The sequence below is a fragment of the Falco punctatus genome (genome assembly GCF_963210335.1).
Source record: "Falco punctatus genome assembly, chromosome: 12".
NCBI lineage: Eukaryota > Metazoa > Chordata > Aves > Falconiformes > Falconidae > Falco > Falco punctatus.
In genome coordinates, this window is record NC_137592.1 from 2,512,156 (window position 1) to 2,531,735 (window position 19,580).

General features: G+C 40.1%; 1 protein-coding gene across 1 annotated transcript in view; it reads right to left on the reverse strand.

The window, feature by feature from the left end:
• PSME4 (proteasome activator subunit 4) overlaps window positions 1-17,556 on the reverse strand; it is a 74,135-nt gene extending 56,579 nt beyond the window's left edge. The window contains exons 1-3 of the mRNA XM_080408363.1: window positions 12,252-17,556; window positions 4,710-4,850; window positions 4,039-4,155 (exon numbers count right to left, since the gene is read on the reverse strand). Of these exons, the coding sequence (XP_080264489.1) occupies window positions 4,039-4,155; window positions 4,710-4,850; window positions 12,252-12,766 (773 nt within the window). The 5' untranslated portion in view covers window positions 12,767-17,556. The remainder of the gene's footprint in view (window positions 1-4,038; window positions 4,156-4,709; window positions 4,851-12,251) is intronic.
• Window positions 17,557-19,580: the final 2,024 nt, after the last annotated feature.

The following is a 19,580-nucleotide window of genomic DNA, read 5'->3' on the forward strand; positions in this document are numbered from 1 at the left end:
AAGAGTGTTCTGGCAGAAGAACTTCCTACATCTCCTGTAGACTTAATAGAAAAAATGCATCCTTCAGTCCACCATTAAAAAACAACATACAGAAATGCTATTTTGATCAGAAAAGATGATGCAAACATATCATCTTTATAGAGTTTTACCAAAGATCAGCTTAGGTCAATTAATTTTGAGAGACACAAATAATGAGCATGCACACACCCTCTCTCTAGTCCTCCACAAAATAAACTGATCCCACGCAAGCCAGGAGAAATACTAAATGGATAACCCACTATTTCCCTTCAACACCTCAACATTCAATGGAGCCAACAAAAGCCCACCCAGCCCTCATAACATTATTTCAGTTCAAGTAGCACTCTAGAAGATGCAAAATTTATACATTTCATACAACACTGACAAAGTAAATTCATGACCTCTCCCAGAATGGTAATTATGAGCTGGCTGATCGCTTCTAAAATTTGAAGAGGAATGCATCACAATTCATTAAACAAAAACAAGATTAAACCCTGCAAGAAGCTCATAAAGATCCTGGGCTAAAGTGAACACCGTTCTTGAAAGAGTTAGGAAATAGATAACAGTTGTTCCAAGTGTTGATAAATAAAGCATGAACCAGTAACATTCCTTAATAGCATTAAAGATTAACATGAAAAATGTTAATGTAACAAACAAAAAAGCTATCCCCATACTACTGCACTCCACTGAAGTAAACTATTACTAAGAACTTGAAAGAAAGAGGAATTTTAAGAAACACTGATGCCAGAGATCATCTTTCAAATTCACAAGTTTCTGGTCAGATCTCAGCATTTGTTAGCGTAAGAGAACAAAGAAGGACTGGAAGGGATGTCCCCTCCTGTCTTCTGATGACAAATTTACAGTGGAAGCTAGAAAGACAAAAACAACAGCAGACAACTGTACATAAAGAAAGTTCCATCTAAGACACAGTTCAACTGCAGACCGACTACAGAACACATCTTGTCAGATTCCTGTTTGATGACAACTTAGAAAAGGACAGCACAACACAGCCGAGGAGAACAAGAGACTGCTGGTTACTGCTTTTGTTACCACTTTGAACCAACTCTCAAACTCTTTCACAGTGGCTTCTGTTCCACTTTTGGCTAGGCTTTTTGCATAACTATTACTGCAGAACTAATTGCTCATCTAGTTATCGCACTCGTGTATTCCTGTACAGTACTCCACCACTAAACCTATCCATGGATTAACAGAGCACAACAGCAAACAACTATATACATAAACCACACTGGACTGATCAGCCCACTGTAGTTTGTACTCCTTGCTCAGTATTTAATGTTGACCACTTGGATAAGGTATTAAAACCTTTGAAATCAAGAGATAATGAAGCTACTTACACTGGAAGGTATCTCCTATTAATTACTGAAACAGCAGCATATTTAATGAGATAAATAAAAATTTCTCATCCCATTCAGTTTCCTTTTCTTTTAGTTCCTCCTTACTACCTGAAGTATTATTAGCTCACCATTATATTATTATTATTGTCTTGCTGCATGGGTATATTAAAAGACACCCAACAAAACTACTAACCCCTATCATTAGTCCTCATTTTGGAACTACACTATTATTTTCTTCTTTTGGGAAGAACAGGACCATATATTTGTAAATCTGGGAGTTTTCCCCCCCTGCATTTTCAAAGAAAAATGTGTTTTGTTAAAACAATTAACATATAAACTAACATTGTTAACTCTTTATCAAAAGATAACTGTTGACTTATTGTCAAAAAGCAGTAAAAGCACATTTTTAAGTTTTTCAGGACAGATTTAGGCCTCAAGTGACTTCTCACCCTGCAGCAGGCACTCCATTACAAGAGTTTAAATTCAGACAATGAAGAGCAGCGAGCTATAGTTTCACAAATTATTTTACTGTATTTCAAACTACAGTGAGCCAAATATCAATATCTCACTGGATTAGTACAAATAAAAATCTCTTCCTAAAAAAAAACAAACAAAGCAAAAAATACTGCAATTCCACTGCACTTGTACCAGTTTTCTGAAATTATAGATATATACACACCAAAACTCCTGGTATGGTTTTCACTGCAAAAATTCACAGTAAACTCTTCTTTGAGAGACAAAGTAAGTTTTGTTTCACACTTCACAGCTACAAGGTTGTTGCTGGATGTATTTTCCAAAACCTATGACCTCACTGCTAAAGCACTTTCCATGATTTCATAGTTTTTAATAGTAAGGTACACTTATCCTGTGTAACATGCACTCCTACACCAACACTGATTTTGTCCACATTCAGACACAGCAATTATTCAACTGTAAAATTTATCTTTCATTTGACCCTTGAAATATATATATGCTGGTTAAATTAGTTAGCATAGAGCCACTTTATCAGCCACTTCACACACGCTATCTTGTTCCCCAATTAGAAAGGTTCACATACAGTGCGACATTCTCATAAACAGTGGTGTAATGTTAACATTGGTTTTCCAATACAATTATTTATGCAGAAAATTACACCTGTGTGACAAGTGTTACAATCTAACAGAACATGCAGAAGATTACACATCGGCCAGAGCTGAACAAAACAAAAAGTCATTCTTACCACCTATGTAATACATTAAGCACAAATGTTTTAGGTGAAGACAAGCCTGGTCGATATGAACTGAATGTAGAAAAAGAATAAAATTAAAACAGTAGTTAAATTAACAGCTATAAATTAAATCAAAGTATCTCTTGACTTTCACCAAAAAGATACCCCTGAAAATTGACGTTAAAAAAAGAATGAACACCGTATGAGAACAAATCGCACTGCATAGTAAGATGGAGTGTCTGATATCTAATACAGTTAATAAAAGCAAACCATTTCAGACAGACCATCACAACTGATGCCTTCCTCCCAGCTTAACCTCCTCACCTCTCTTGGAAAAGTCCCACCTCACTACACAAGTTTCTCAGGCAGTAAATGAGAAGCGACTAGACAACATCCCCACAGAGCAAAGTATGCAGTTTCAGTAGGTGCTGGCATATGCGTACAAAACCAAACTAAAATAGGCTCTGCTCTTTCGGATTTTCACTTACAAGTAGTATCTGCAGTTCGCAAAATAATGCAGTTTAGCAGAATTATTTTTCCAGCTACGTAGGCATGAGAGAAATTCAGCATGAAATGCTCTATAACAAGCTACAAGGCTACATATACTTTCTGTTTGTGTCATTTATTAGCAATAGAATCTTCCACTCAGTAAAAGGAATCAGTGGTAGTACTTCAATATCCCCGGGCAAAACAAATTCTTTTTAAAGCTAATTAAGTATTTTCACCTGCATTTCTTTATCTGAAGTTTCAATTCAAACAAACATAATGAGTTAACCATGCAATAACTTTTATAATCTGTAATTATTTATAGAGCAGGACTTTCTCTAATTGGAATTATGAGGAAAACTGTCAGACAGGGAAGGACTGGCAGCATAAGAAAAGCAAAGAAAACAACCAGTAGAACATTTTTAAAATTAACTGGAAAAAAATTGATTTGTCCAGATCAGATCATCACTTTGATGATAGAGATAGATGTATTTTCTATAGAAGGCACTTCGTTTTTCTTTGTGTACATACTGATTTACACCTAGATTAGATACTGGGAACAATTACAGTACATATATTTAAGAACAGTACCGTTTCTGTTTTTTCCCCAAATCCTTATTGTGTTATAAAACAGAACAGTAGACACTTAACGTGAATATTGTTAAAAATTTAACATAAAATCTGTTAAACCATGGGTTATCTTCCTAAGTAAGTTGAAGACCTGTGTTCCAGCATATTTAGACGTTAACTCAATCACATTTATGAAGAAACATCACAACAAACAATTCATTGGCATAAGGATATAGATTATTTAGTACAGTCTTGCATGCAATTATTTGAAATATACTTCACAAAAATACAAGCAAAATATTTACCATATCTCAAATTCCAGATATTAAAAGCAAATTACAAAGTACTTTCGAGCATTACACGTACTTACAGTCTATCAAATGTTTTAGAAAGCAAACTTACTTGGGAAACCAGTTTAATCCAAGATGTTCTGTTTTGGAGTATAATATCCTCTCCAACATTTCATAAAGTGGTCTCCATGGTAACTCTAAATCATCCCTGGAAAGCAGTTCTTTTTTCCTAATAGGAAAAAAAAAAAAAAAAAGAGCACTTTAGGATTAAATATTTACATTGACACAGTGCACATCAGAATACCCCAGCTCACTGCTCTGAATTAAGCTTATCTTCAGCATTTGGCACAAACTGCAGGAAGGTCAGGCAAGAAAAAAGCTAGCCACTTGCAGCATTTCTGCATGAACAGAAGCTGTCAAGATTTTCAGGAAAAGTCTGACTAAGTGAAATAAACATTATCAAGTTGCGAGAGACAGTTTTCATCTTCTCCCTGTTTGAGATTCAACCTTAACACCTGGCTCTCCGTGATGTTTCCTTCTCCTAATGGCGGAGCAGGGGTGGGGGAACCTGACATTCTTTCACTTTCAACAACACTCCTAAAGCTTTGAAAGGTCATTGCATAGTGAGAACTCTTCTTAGCCAACATCATCTGTACAGAGGAGCTTAAGTGAAGTAGCCTGTAACAGAACATATTATTACATTACAGTATATAACATTAAGCAAGAGAAGTGAGCAACTACTAAGAGATGGAAGTTTCAGTAGTCAGCAAAACCTGTACTTACTTTAACAGGTTTATCAACAGGCGTGCAAATCCTTGCATCATGCTGATCTCCAGTTTTGGAATTGTTACCAACTCATACAACAATTTGATAAAAAGCACATGATCTTCTCTGCTAAATTTTCTCCCATATAGTCGGATATATCTACAAACAAACAAAAGATGAGTCAGCAATATTTTTAAACATTTCTGTTTTATTTAAGACCTGAGCCAGACTCCATCTGACACTGTTTAACAAAAAACTAAAACCTGGTTCACAAGTCCCACAAGTAAGAATCTGAAGATATATGCCAACGGAAGATTGGCAATGAAAACTTAACTACAGAAAGAAAAAGAATGTCCGAATAAAGTCCGCAGTCTTCTAAGATTCTACAAATAGCATTAACTTCATGCTCACACCAGATGCCACAAAACCAAGGATTATACTCTTTCACCTCAGCTCAAAACATTTCTCATTTAAAAAAAAACCACCAAATCACAAACAAAACAACCCAACAACTGTCACAACTAGCCGTATTATACTCTACCCTTTTCAGCCAGGGCACTTTAAGAAGGAGACAAGACACAATCCAGAAGATAATTAAAAAAAAATATAATTAAGTCAAGTCCAAATCTGATAGCTTCCAGCGAGGCTGAACAATTGATTTAGACACCGAGCTTTGCTGGTGGGGTGTCCCACTGCTATCCCTTACATTTACTATTTTAAGAAAGTATAGAACCATTAGGACTAAGTCTGGAAGAAGTGCTTGCTATTTTCAAGTTGAGATTGAAAAAAAAAAACACCCCATGTTCAAAGTCTTAAAAAATATTCCGTACCAGCAGAACCACAGCATTTTACACCTCACACAGCTGTAAATTACTGCTTGCCTGGGAAGCACACTTTCCTTTTTACTACTGCTCCAACTGTTCTAAAGATTCATAAGAAACCTCACTAATATACTATCCGCCAAGCAGCAGTTAGACAAAGCATAAAACATATGAACCTATATAAAACAATTTTTTGAGAAGCCTATTCATTGATTTTGTTTAAGATTTAGAAGAGAGTGGACTGATTTGTTGCCAAACATACACCAACAGAGCATCAAGGCTTGTTCTGGTAATGTGAAGAATGCCAGATCTCACGTGCTTACTTGGTATGCAGGGCAGCACACACTGCAGAACCTTACAGTGGAACCACCACGTGAAAAGATTAGGAAAGAAACATCTTTGAAGTACACCTACTTGGAAGTAGTACAGGCCAGTTAATTTTAAAGGGGCAAACATTAGCAGTTACTGATCTAACAATAAAAACAAACTGTCTTGATTCCGGAATTTGGTTTCTGAAAATGACTCCTGTAACACCAAGTTTAGTTTAACACTACATCTAGTTTACTTTCAAATGCTTCATGCTCCTCTGTAAACTTTCACTCCTCGCAGCACTGCCAGTGGGAGGACTGACTGCTTGAGAAGTAGAATTCAGATCCCCTAATAAAACACGCTGACATGAAGCACACTTCACTCAGTGACACAAGGGCACGTGGGACCTGAACTCAACTGCTTGAGTATTTTTTTCTTACTTCCCCACATCCCCGTTCCTCAATTCAAAACGAAACCATCTCTGAACTTTGAGGATCACCCATAGCTAGTAATCTTACCAAAAGGAGTTAAGTTTCCTTAAATATACATATACCAAGACCCCTGGCTCCTTCCTCACAAGATTTTTTTTTCCCAACCTTCTTCCTCCAGTTTCCTTTGAAGACACTGCAAAACAGCTGCAGGGCTCTGGCAAACCAATAATCACCAGTTTTCAGAAAAACAAAGAAAAAACCAACCCACTCTACAGCACAATTTTCCACTTCCCTTTCCCCATTGACTTCAAGGGCAGATTTTTACATTTGACAGGCAGTATTTTCACTAATGGTCATTTCAACATGTTTTACTTAATTCAAATACAGAAGGAAACAACAAAATACAGGATAACCCACCCCTCTACCACAGGAACCTAAATTACCTGGATTGGCCAGAAACACTATCTACCTATAGAATTACACCATCAACAGCTGACCACCTACACTTTTCACATGCTTCAGACTACAAGCAAAAAGAATCCTCGGGGGTGGGGGGTGTGACACTTGATTTTGTGAGGATATAACTTAATCAAACTTATTTTAGTTGTGGTATTTTACCTTCTAGAAGTATATGTTGCTCATATGCTGTATGGGAAGAACCCAATGTGAAAGTCTGGAAGCTTTTTTCAAGATAAATGAGGTAATAATCAGGACAACACAAAAATTTCATAAAAAGACGTAAGAGCTATTCCCAGACTTTCAAAGGAACAGCACATACCTGGAAAAGTCTTCTAAACTGATCAGGCAAATCACTTCCCATGACCATGAGAGAGATGACAAGCCACACAGTCATTCCCCTTAAGCCTTCACTTACTGTTTAATGAAAGTCAGTCTGATGCAATGACCAAACTTTAAAGTTAGTTTGTAAACAAAAGTGTTTGTACTTTTCATGACAGTACACATCTGGAAAGGAAAACACCAATTACACAGCAGCACCAAGGGCTCATTTTGCTGTGGAAACAGAAGGTTCTGAAATAAGTTTAACCTTTAATAATTTCCATTCCATTATCTTTCAGTCATATGCACTTGCATGTACTTCACTCTCAAATCTAGGTATAAAGTAACAAAGAATACTGGATTCATGTCTTCATGTATAACAAAAAAAAAAAACAAAACCCAAAAACCCACAAACTTCAGGAGCCTGAAAAGTAAGCCCTAACTACAAACACTACACAAGAGATCCAATTAATCTGTCAGCGTTGCTATACATAACCAAAAATAAAATGTTTGGCTGGCTACCTCTCTTGACATTTGCTAACCGCAACTCTATTATACAAAATGCTGTTTAATTAAGAAACAGAATAAGGAGTAAAGTACACAGAAATGTACTAAACACAAAGATGTCACTATGCCCAAGAAGCAGAACTAGATGCCAAATTGCTCCCCTGTTTACAGCTTCTTTATGTAAGAGGGTAGGCAGATTTTAAAACTGTCAATTATTTGTCTTAATCCAGCTGTGCATTAAGACAATGACAGAAAATAATTACTTCTAGAAAGTGGCTAATCATCTTTTCCTCAAGATCAAATGAGCAAAATCTACAGAAGGGAGCTGCAGTATTTTCAGAATATCCCCTCACAAAGGATGAAACAGCACCATTACTAAATAAAAGAATACAGGCAGAACTTCCAGCATCCTGAAGGATGCCTAGGGGCTGATCACACAGATGCATGATCATCATATAAATGATGGCTCTTCAGGATAAAAAGAAAATGTTAATTGCATTATTGGGGAAAAAAATAATTCTAAAACTAAATTGCTGCAAAACAAAAAATAAGACTTCTTATATGAAGGCAAGTAATGCCACACTGAGGTAATTCTGGAAATCTTAATTCCACTGCCCTTCTGATTCCTCCTGGAAGAAAACTGTCAAAGGTTTTATGAGCTGTCAACATCTAACAGTCAGTTGCAAAAAGGATAAATAAGTTGTCCTTCATTGTGCTGGTCCATTGGGTTCTGATTTGGAGTTCAACTAAACAGAGGAAAAAACCACCGAAATCCACCTACCCTAAAAAACCAACCAACCAACCAATCATGGTTAGGAAGTGAAAATTCTGTTTGGAGCTCCATCCTTTCCATACAGAGTACAGGATCTCTGGAGATTATGCAGGGGGAAAAAACCCAACAGAACCGGAAAACCAGTTCCCTGTTCTAAAAGTATTAGGTATCCAATCTCTTGCTCCGCCTTTACAATAGATCTATTTTTAGGAAATGTACTATCATATCAAGTGGACATCCTAAAATGCCCTAGAAAGTTGGCCGCTTTGCCACAGTTCAAAATTGCCTTCACTTACAAAGCCAAATAGAGCACTCTCCTACATTCCTAGCTATCTGTTTTCACAGGACAGGATTATGATTGGTCTAAACCTCAGTTTTTGACAAATGATATGAAAATCAATGAATCATGCTCAACAGGACTACTTAAATCACATGTACACATATATAGTATACACACAGACCCCTTATACATCCAAAAGGAAACCCTGTATTTTTCTGATAAAGAGAGAGAAATAGATGTAAAACAGTATTTATATGCAATAGTGAATAAAATATTTCAGCAAAGTCCCACTAAGATGTTTTTATCCTCACTGTAACTTTGCATCCTGTCATTCTAATTAAAAACTGTCGAGCTGCATTTTTTCCACACCTTACAGCAAGGCACTTAAATGTCATTTCGTAACAGGCCTATACCCGACAATCGCATAAAATAACATTGTCAGGAACAGAAACTGTGTCCCTCAGCTCTAAAAGCTCTAGCCTTGCCTACTGAAGTAGAAAGCACAGAAAGAGATCTGTGTGTTTTCCAGGCTGCAGAGGCAACTACTTGTACAGCAACTATTACATGTTCATATTATACTATTATGCTCATTTACAGGCTATGTTCTATGAAAAAAAAATAATAAAAATCTATACACAAAGTTTCTATGTAAAACGTGAAAGAGGGAAAAATTGAAACAGCAGCCTAGTTTTGACCTAGAGACCATAAAAGAGTATGACGCAAGTCCATTTAAGCAAATTATTTTGATGCAACCTGCTTTTGCCACACACACACTGCAGCAAGTTATACAACTGAGGTTCAGTCTTCTGCTTTCACAATCGGATTAGTGTTTTATAAGATACAGATTTTACTAGCCAAAGTTGGAGGAATCTTGGGGTGATGATTACAGATTTAAATGCAACCTTTGAGACAAGCAGTTTTACTTGCCTAAGAAGTCCCACTAAGTCATGAGTTAACTAACCCCACTATTCCTGTCTTCATGGGAAAGTTCTCTCACCGTACTCCACACAACCATCCCAACCACAGAACCAGTTTGCAACACTGAAAATTATGTGTATGAAAATTATGCAAATCAGCTTACAAACACTATAGCTGATAAACTCCAATTCTGCTTTTTTCCACCCCCTATTCAGCTCGTGACATCAGAGAGCTGAAACAGCTGCCCCTAAGATAACTATGTGCAAGTCATGTTTTCAGCTGTTGGGAGTATAAGAAATAAAAGATTTTGGGTTCAGCTGTCATCAGGAAATAGTAGCTGATACTAAATTTTTTAACTAAAAAAAATAATTTGGAGTTTCACTTTCATTCTTCAAACTACGGAGTTTAATGCAGGTTGTATAAAGCTGCGAGTACCTGAAAAGGTGTAACTAAGCAAGTATATCATCTGCATGCAATTTTTTTCCTTTACTTATTGATAGGTACGTACATATTACGATTTTATATTAACAATTATACCTGTGCAAGAAATAAATTAAAAGATACATCACCCACAGTTCTGAACTACAAATTATTTCACAGAACACTGCAAGAACAACTGGCTCTTCTAATTCAGACATCTGCAACAAAGTTAAGTAGCAATCATACCATTATGAAGATTCTGGGCTTCTTCTTTTTTGGCTTTTTTTTTTTTTATCAAACAGATGTGCTATTTATTATAGCTGGCCAGCAAGGAAAAAGATATTAACTTGATTTGGAGATTAATCACCTGCTATCAACAGACAGCAAAACTTTGATTTTATTATCATTATCCTATAATTAGACTTAGGTATGACATCAGAACACCATATGGTTGGAAGTGTTTCATCTAGGCCTAAACTTTTATTAATGTATTTCATCCCGCAGAAGTACCTTGTCAAGTTAAACTAAGTAGTAAAACATCTCTCATGTAAATTACACCAGCTTATTTTTAAACCAATCCCACTGTTTCCTTCCCTGCTACATCCCAGCATATTCAGTCTTGGTGCATGTAACATGCCACGAAGAAATCTTGGGACTAAGAGGCATCAGACAAGTTGCAAACGTAGGCAATAAATTCAAACTTCAAAGAGTAGGTGGAAAACCACAAATTAGAGCCTCCTGACCTTTCCGTGATTCATAAAGTAGCATAGCTGCGGTTCTCAATAGGCTAAATTCACTGCCCTGAAGCCTAAACTGGTCGCAGTAATTGCAGTTTACAGAATAACAGGGTGATTCTAACACACTCCTGCATATTTTCAAAGGACTCAAGTACCACATTTAGCCTATTCAGCTACTGGTAGTAAGAACTGCTACAGTTTATTTCAACTTGATTACTATATGAAGTTCTACCACGGGTACAAAGCCAACAGTTACCACTGAAACCAGTATGAGCTAGCAGATAGCTGGGGGGAGGGGGGGGGCAGGAAGGGAAAGAGCATTGAACTTATTCCAAGCAGGTTCAAGCTGTCACATAACGCAAACATGTGAGTCATTTTGCAACCACCAATGTAATTCTATCTAAGAATGCCTCTTGGCAAATATAAAGACACTTACATTTCAATACATATGTATCAAACAGATTTGACTGCCAAATATGTACTAAATTCCTAATTAATATTAAAAAAATTACTCACGTGAGGAGGAAAATTGTAAGTGAAGATCTCAAAATTGTACAAAACACACATATTTAATCATTTCTAGCACACAGGAAACACCATTTATGAAGGCACACTGAGCATTCAGGAAAAAAAAAACAAAACACCCCACGGTAAGCATCCACAGAAACAGGATCTACAGGAGTCATTGTCACATGATGCCACTTCAGTGCCAGAGTGCCCAAGACAACGAAGTATGCTTTGTAAAATTCACTCAGAGAAACCTGTGTTCTACTCGGTGCTGTGAAATCACCATGGGTTTATCTGTATTAAAACCACCTTGCCAGCACACGCAGCAAAGCCAACATCAACACGAGCTACACCGTGCTACAGTACAGGCAAGATATCAAGGGCACCAACAGTGTTTACACAGCATAAAGCCAGAATTTAATCCTGCCGGCACTGAACTATCAGCCTGCCTTGAGCAAGGATTCATGTTCCTGCAGCAGAAGTTACGCAGAGACGGCACCTCGTACAACTCGCTCAAAAAGGCAAGAGGTGAAACAGGTGGCCAAGCAGGCATGAAGGAAACAACAAGTCAACAAACCGGCCCACCAGAGCTCGATTCGTACAAATCTGCAAGTTTAAGCGGCGACGGGCGAGCTCTGGGAAACGAAGCCACCTTTGCCCCCATTTCCTATACCGAAGCACTCGCGGGCCTTGCGTAAGCCCGGGGATGGCGCCGAGCTACCGGCAGGGAGGCGCGGGCGGCCAGCGCTGCCCCGCGGAGCCGGGGAGCGGTGGGGGCCCGCGGTCCGGCCCCAGCAGAGCCGCCCGAGCCCGGCCCGGGGCGGCCGGCACCCGCTCGGCTCTGACTAAGCGGTGCAGGGAGGAACCGTTATGGAGCCGGCCCGCCTCCCGCCGCGCTCCCCGGCCGCCCCACCGGCCCCGCGGGGAAGGGACGAGCCCGGGGGCCCGGTTTCGTCTCCTCCTTCGCCCGCAGGGCCCCGCTGCGAGGCGCCCTAGCCCGGGGCGGGGCGTGGCCCGGCCGCCGCGTCCCGCCGGGGAGCCGCGGCTCCGGGGGAAGGGGAAGGCCGCCCCGGGCACTCACGTCGAGAGCTTCCTGGTCCAGAAGAGCCCGCCGGGCCAGAGCTCCTGCAGCTGCACGGCCCGGGCCAGGTTCTCTTTGATCTGCGCGAGGAAGCGGGCGGCCTCGGCCTCCAAGCGCTCCCCGTAGGGCAGCAGCTTGTTGTAGACGATCTCCTTCTGCGGCGGCGGCGGCTCCATGGCCGGCGCTGCGCTGCTCCGCGTCCCGCCGCCGCCCCAGCTGCGCGCCCAGCGGCGCGCCGTGACGCCAGCGCGGGGAACGGCCGGCGAGGGACGGGCCGAGCGGCCGCCCCGCCGCACCCCGCTCACTTCCGGCGCGGCGGCGGAAGGCGGGGGTGAGGCCGCGCGCTGCTCCGCACCCTTCCCGCTCCCTGCGGCCGCGGCGGCGGGACTGGCCCCGCTGCTCCCGGGCCGGCTGGCAGAGCCGGGGAGCTGCGGGGGAAGGACCGGCGCCGCCCGCCCGTGCTGCACCGACGTGAGGCAGGCGGTGTGGCGGAAGGCTGTAGCCCCCGCTCGCATTCTGAGCCCCCCGTCCGTAGCCTCGCGGTTCTGGAGCGAGCCCTTGCCGTGCAGCTGCCACTAGCCCAGCACCGAGCCGGGAACGAAAACATCCACCTGCCAGCTGTTCCCCGGGAGCGCCCCGAGGGCCGGCCCGCGGCCCAGCGCTTCGCGGCCGGACGGCGATTAGCCGGGGGGCTGCCAGCAGGCTAAGAGGCTTATTGGAAATAATATCGCTAGTCAGGCCGGCGGGCTCGCGCCTGCGGGCTGTGGGCGTAAAGCTCGTCATGAATAGTGGGAAAAGCCCTGGCAGCGCTGGTGGCTGCTCTCTCCAGCTGTCCTAAATGTAATTGTTAATTGAATTTCCCCTGAAGAATTACATCGTGACTGTACAACAGCTGCAAACTGATTAGATTTAAAGCTACTGACAAGGGAAAATCCTGTTTTCTGATCTTTATGCTCAAACTAGCTCCGCTTAAAATTAAAAAAAAAAATAATAAGCTAACTAAATGCTGAAACGCATTACGCAGAGGAGAAGTGCCACAGAAAACCCAGTAGTATAACCTAAGATCATAATGCTCAGATATTGTCATGGCATTTTCCTCAAGAGTGCATTTATGCCATCTTGTTAGATGCCTTTTATATTGGGTATTATTTTTATTTCCAGCCCACCACAACAGGAAATGGTCCTGTGAGTTAACGTTCACGTACATCTGTATGAGCAGAGACCCACTGCTCTGGCTTAAGAGTCACTGGTAAAATAATCAGCGCAAGCACTGTGGGCTTCTTCTGACAAAACATACTAATAAATTAGCATCATGTAAATGAGGTTTTTGCAGGTGCCCAGAGGCGGCCTAATGCTACTTCACTGCTCTCCCATCAAGTATTTTTCTTGTAATATCTTGGGAAAGTTAAAGTGTATAATCACTGTAAGCGCACCAACTACCTCCTTTTCCTAAAGCTCCAGTCACTAACCATTCTGGGTTACGGGATGAGACTAGAATAAAACAGATACTTTGCTAATTTCCCTTGATTGAAGTGTTACAGAGGCCGAGCCTTTTCAAGCAGTATCAAAGAAACAATTAGTGCTACCTTCTCTCACTTCCCTAGACCTGTACTTTTAATAAAGGAAGCACGACGATTTTGTTTAGCGTTCAATACTTTGGAAAAACCTTCCATTCCTAGAAGATTTTGTATCACATAATCTTGTAGATTATGTATATAAATTTCTGCGTTATTAGAAAATGGTTGGATGTCACTCTATTATTGCCATTTAGAGAGTATTTGTTGACATCTTTCACAGTAGCTTTACAATTAAATTCTATTGCCTCATATCTACATTATGCAAAACAATTTATACATTAATTTCTGTCCTTTCCAGCCTAAATTAAAAATGAAACTTGATTATGGTCAAATGTCTAAGGGGAAAAAGTGTTATCTTGTTTCAGTGGTTTGTTCGTGAAAACGAGCATAAGCAAAAGGTGTGACTAGACACTATGAAAGGAATAGTTTCACCTTCCATTCAGACAAGGATAAATTGGATAACTGGCCCCAAAGCTGTAATAAAAAAAATCCATGTTTCAAGATAAGTGAAAATACATGTGCCTTGAAACGGAACAGCCTAAAACTAGTTTGTCACTTACAGGCAATTCCTTATTCCTACTTAATTGCAATGGCGGTTTGTCCAAACAGCCGTTTTCAACGTGGGAAGGTGTTTATTAAATTGCATGCAGTCTGTTTGGATTTGGAGGAAAAAAAAATAATCAAAATTACAGTCCAATTTTCTGAAATTGAAGCTGGCAGATACATAAGGACCTTCAAAGCTGCATTCTGTTGCTTCATAGCTACGCTATCACAAAAAAATACTCCTGCAGTTTCTGCCCTTTCTAACCTAAGTTAAAACTGAAGCTTGATTCTTCACACATTTCTAAGTATCTTGCGATGTGAATAAGCACCTCTGACCTCTGGGAGCCTATTTTATCCGAACCAGCAAGCCTCCTCACCTGTGACCATTGTACCTTAGACACACAAGTGCCTTCCACCAGAATTACACACTTCTCTTTTGGGGAAAAACGTGCGAAGTATGCCATCAGCACCTCAGCCAGTCATTGTACTAATCTGACCTCCTTGTTCTCAGAAACTTGATTCCCATTTTCAAAACCTGAAAAAGGAGATTCTGAGTCCATTCACAACTACAGTAGTAAGCATACATATAGTACTTGTATTTTGAAAGTATTTTCTGCATATTATTAATTACATTTACTAATTCTTTAAAAAATAATCCTTTCCCCCCCAGTATGCTGGCATTCTGCTATTTAAAAGGAAAAAAAAATACACATTTTGCCAAGTGAGTCAAAAATAGATTTGTTCTTCAAGTTTGCAATATGTTTTGGCTGCAGCAGTGTGTAAAAGCACATTTGGTTCCCAAGTCATATGATGAAGGACTAGCTTTCATAACAAGGAACCCGTCTGTGCTACTTGCATCAACAGCTTTTTCCTCTCTTATTAAGTAGGAGGAATATAAATCAAGAGCAACCCAAATATGGCTGCCACCTGTTGTTTTTGGCATCAGATCTTGAGAATTGATGAATCCAAGTGTTGTAGTTGTGAAAAAAATACAATCTTTCCATTCATGAGAAATTTCAACTGTTAACAGTGGCTTAAGTCACGTTGTGCATTGTTCACACATTCCCTTGCTGGATGGCTTGCTGCCTTAGGTCAACTAACACCACCACTGTCATCAGTATTTAGCAAACTTGTCACTCAACCTTAACCACAGTTGCTCTCAAGCAACTACTTTTCCTATGTAGACATTTTTCTTAGTGACCCATCTGCCCTTTCGGACCCAAGTTAAAAGTTGAGTAATTTTCTGAGTTACAGACTTCTCTATATTTTACAATTTGGAAAAGAGCACCCAAATCCAACAGGAGCTTCATATTACCTGTACCATACCTGTCCTGGTCCATGACCTCCCATATCTCAACAAGCCCCACTACAAAACTAAAGAAGAATAGCTTGGGTTTTGAAGTTGTCAGTGATGAGGATCATCAGACTTTCTCTCATCCCTGTGTTTCTGAATTGGTCAGTCACCCAAAGCAGGCACTGAAAGATGCCAAAGAGTCAAGAAGCTGCTGCCATCCTGCTCGCCACCTTTCAGACAAGATGGCAGTAACTTCCTTTCCCCAAGAAAAGCATCTGCGATTACTAGCTGCAAGTCTTTCAGCTAACAAGAGCATTTTCATTGCAAGGATCTGCTCTGTCCCTTGAGGATGGGACATGAGAAGAGCCTGTAATTACAGCCTGCTGCAAAAGTGTTTACTCCCCTGTCCCTGGGAAACTGAGTTGCTCTAAAGATTTTGGGCAGTAGAAGTTCCTTGTCTGGTATAAACAGTGAAGAGCAGTAATTACAGCTGTTTGTCTCTCCTCCTGCACCTAGGAACTTAACTGCAATTACTAATTTCTTGAGAAACAATGAGCAAGATGGCAGTAGAATTAGTCAGTCTAACCAACCTTCTGAAGTGTGTGAATGCAATTTAAATCACTAGTTTTAAGTCCAAGAAACAGAAACACTGATTCTAAAAACAACTTACATATGCTGGTTTTTAGTTAGAAAAATCTCATCTGGAGACGTGTGACCTTTGCCTTACTTAAAAAAATATATGAGAAACACTGCTTTACCTAAATATAGATGAAATTTTCATGAGCCAGAAGACTACAACTTAGAAATCTACCCATTGCATAAACTTCTATTTTACAGAGAACTTATCTGTTTGGAGGATGGGGGGCAAGAGTGATTACAGCATCTGAATGAGGTGCCAAGGAACTTGTATAGCTTCCTGTATAGTACGGAACAAAAATAGGTTCTGCTAAAGCATGATTCAGAATAACTAATTTTAGGTCTCTAAAGTAAGGCTGTCTAAATACTCTATTACATGTTTCTTGGATGGTGGGTGGGTTCAATATCGCCTAAAGCACATACACCGAACACTGGTACTGTTCTGTTCCTCTAATGCCTGTTTAGATACACATGTTCTAACATCAGTGGAACGTTTCTCAGTTAAGCCTATATTGAACAGAAATAAAAGGCACATGTGAAAGGGCTGAAGCGTTAATATGGGCACCTGTATAATTTATAAAACTTCACTACATAGACAAGGCTGACCAAGTTGGTGCAACATTGCTATCCTTCATTTTACATTCTTTGTGGATCTGTTTATGACAGTTCAGGCGGTTAAATCCATCCTCAATCATACCAATTCACAAGCTATTATTTGGCCTCCTCTCTTTCCCAGCTAGAATTAGTGGGTTGCTGTTCATACAAGGATGGAGAGTCACTGTACAAGAAGAGAACCAAAATCCTCCTTGATGAAATAAATTAATTTATAGCAAAATTGTTCTTTCTTCTCCACTTGTTCTTTTTAGGTGTCTTATTGCCTAAGATTTGGAAAGCTAAATTGTCCCAAATCCACACAAGAGAATCTGGCTTTGATAGTCTGTTTCCTCTACATATCTGAAACTCCTGAAGATATCCCTGGAAACTACTGCGCCTGCAGGGAGAAAAAGTAATAGACTTGAGCTCATTATAGGAGCTTAGTGCTGATTTCTTTCCAAATTACTCATTGCTATTTGAAATAAATAATAATTTCTCAGACACGAAATACATGCAGCCAATGCTGGCGAAAGAGACATTACTCTTTTTGTTTTCTTCCCCTCTTGAGGCACTGAGATGGGTTTTTCTGTCTGTCTTGTCAAACAGAAACCAGCTGCAGAGGAGCATGTGATAACAATGAACTCACAAAGGTCAATTCTAGGGATTCTGCTGTTCTAGGAAATCAAGGAAACACAGTCCCTTGGCAGCCTGCAGTCACTTACACAGAGACTGCTCATTATGGACTTTGCAGTTTCATACAGCTACCCTGTGTTTGCCAAAGCAGAATTGTGACAGACCTTGCACCAAGTGCTTGAGTAGCTAACGGTATTTTTTTTTTTTCAGCAGTAAATGCATCTGTTGCATCTTCATCTGCATTTCTCTGTTCTCACGTTTGTCTATTCATTTCTCTCATTTCAGTCTCCTTCCAATTCCTGGGTTAGCAAAATGGCAACTATACAGGATTTATCCTTCCAAATAGGAAAAAATTGTGAAGTACCAACTTGATTAATAATATCCTACTTTACTAGTAGTACCATTGACTACGCACAGCAGTGTGCTTCTTCACATTAAGAGACTGTAAGTCTTTCTTTCAGAAAAGCTTACAAAGCCCGTTTGGGTGTCACTGATGGATGGAACCTGTGAACCATACTCTTCATCCTAAAATATCTGTAGTCTTTCCTTTTTGAACTGGGCATTAGCTGAAAACGTAAGATCTTACATTTTTTTCCAGTTATGAAAAAATATCGGCAATGTCTATTTAAAAAAAAGAAAGAACCCATTTTTTTTTTTCCCCAACCCATAATAAATCAAAGAAACCCCCAAAAATATTTGCTCAGGTTTCCAACCTTGTTTCAAGCAGCATTCAGCACAAATAACTGTTCTGTTTATCACAGCCATAGCTCAGGTGGTTGTTCAGGCTTTAACTCTTGGGGTGGATTGTGCATTCACCGATTCGACATGTGGATCAGAAATATTTATGAATTCTGCAAGAGAGGCAAACTCACTTAAATATTCCCTTAAGCAACCAGTTTTCTCTTCTGCTGAAGAATTATTTATACTTTGCTTCTGGCTGCATGGTTTTATGCATTGTATCTGCATAGTAGACTTTTTGGCACATTTCGAAAGCGGCAGCTTCTCTCACAGGGTATTGCAAAGACATTCAGCAGATTAACAAACTTTTGAGAGGATCACATGAAACAAGCTCTGAGCTATCTAGCATTCATTTTGTCTAATGTGGCAAACTGTGCTTATGCCCTAGTAACATGGGGATAAGAAATATAATTGCGTCAGGGGCATGATCATGGCAACGCAGGTCCCGCTGAGTAGAAGTGCGATTCAAGGAACTGTAAATTGCTGGGTTTTATTATTGTGTCAGGTGTCCTGTTAAGAAGAGTTCAAAGTGAAACAATGACTGTAAATTAACACTTCATAACAACCTTGGAAATGTAACTGCCAAAAAGGCCATTTAGGATAGAAGGAATGTTCCAATTAGGGAACACAATAGGACTGTAAATACAGAGAACCCCCAGGGAGAGGGGAAAAGTTGCTTTTGCCACACTTGTATATTGTAACTTAAAGGATAAGTGGAAAAATAAACCATATTTAGTATAAAGCCCTTCTGCTGGGCAAGGTACCAAGAAATGGGTGAAAAAACTAAGGAGGCTTAAAAAAACTCAAGTGGGAAAGAGAATCTGTCTTGAACAAAAAGAGCAGAAAAGATAGCTTGTAATCTCAAATGAGAGCTCTGCAGGTTAATACAGCAGGTGTTAACTGTTATTTCCTCAGATAGTGATACCTCTATCTACAACACACGTGTTTTCTTTTTCAGTAACTTGCAATGGATGAATACAAAAACTGATTCATGCTTTCTTGGTTTTGCCAAATACATGCTCAAATCCTGTAACCATGCTATGAATTAATCTGCTCACTCAAAGGTCTGATGAGACATGGTTGTCCTTGGAGATTCCAGCCCTCTTTGCCTGGGTAAAACGGAGAATGGAATTGGTCATCAGCATCTGGAATGGTATCAGCAGGAGGCCTGACAGGCTCTGATATTAGAGGAAACCAGGTCAGTCACTCTGGTTACCCCCAGCAAATGAACACCTCTGAAAAGCAGGGCATTTTGAAATGGGAAGTTGGGAGGAAACGGAATTTGGCATGGTGTCAGTGATACCAGAGATGTTA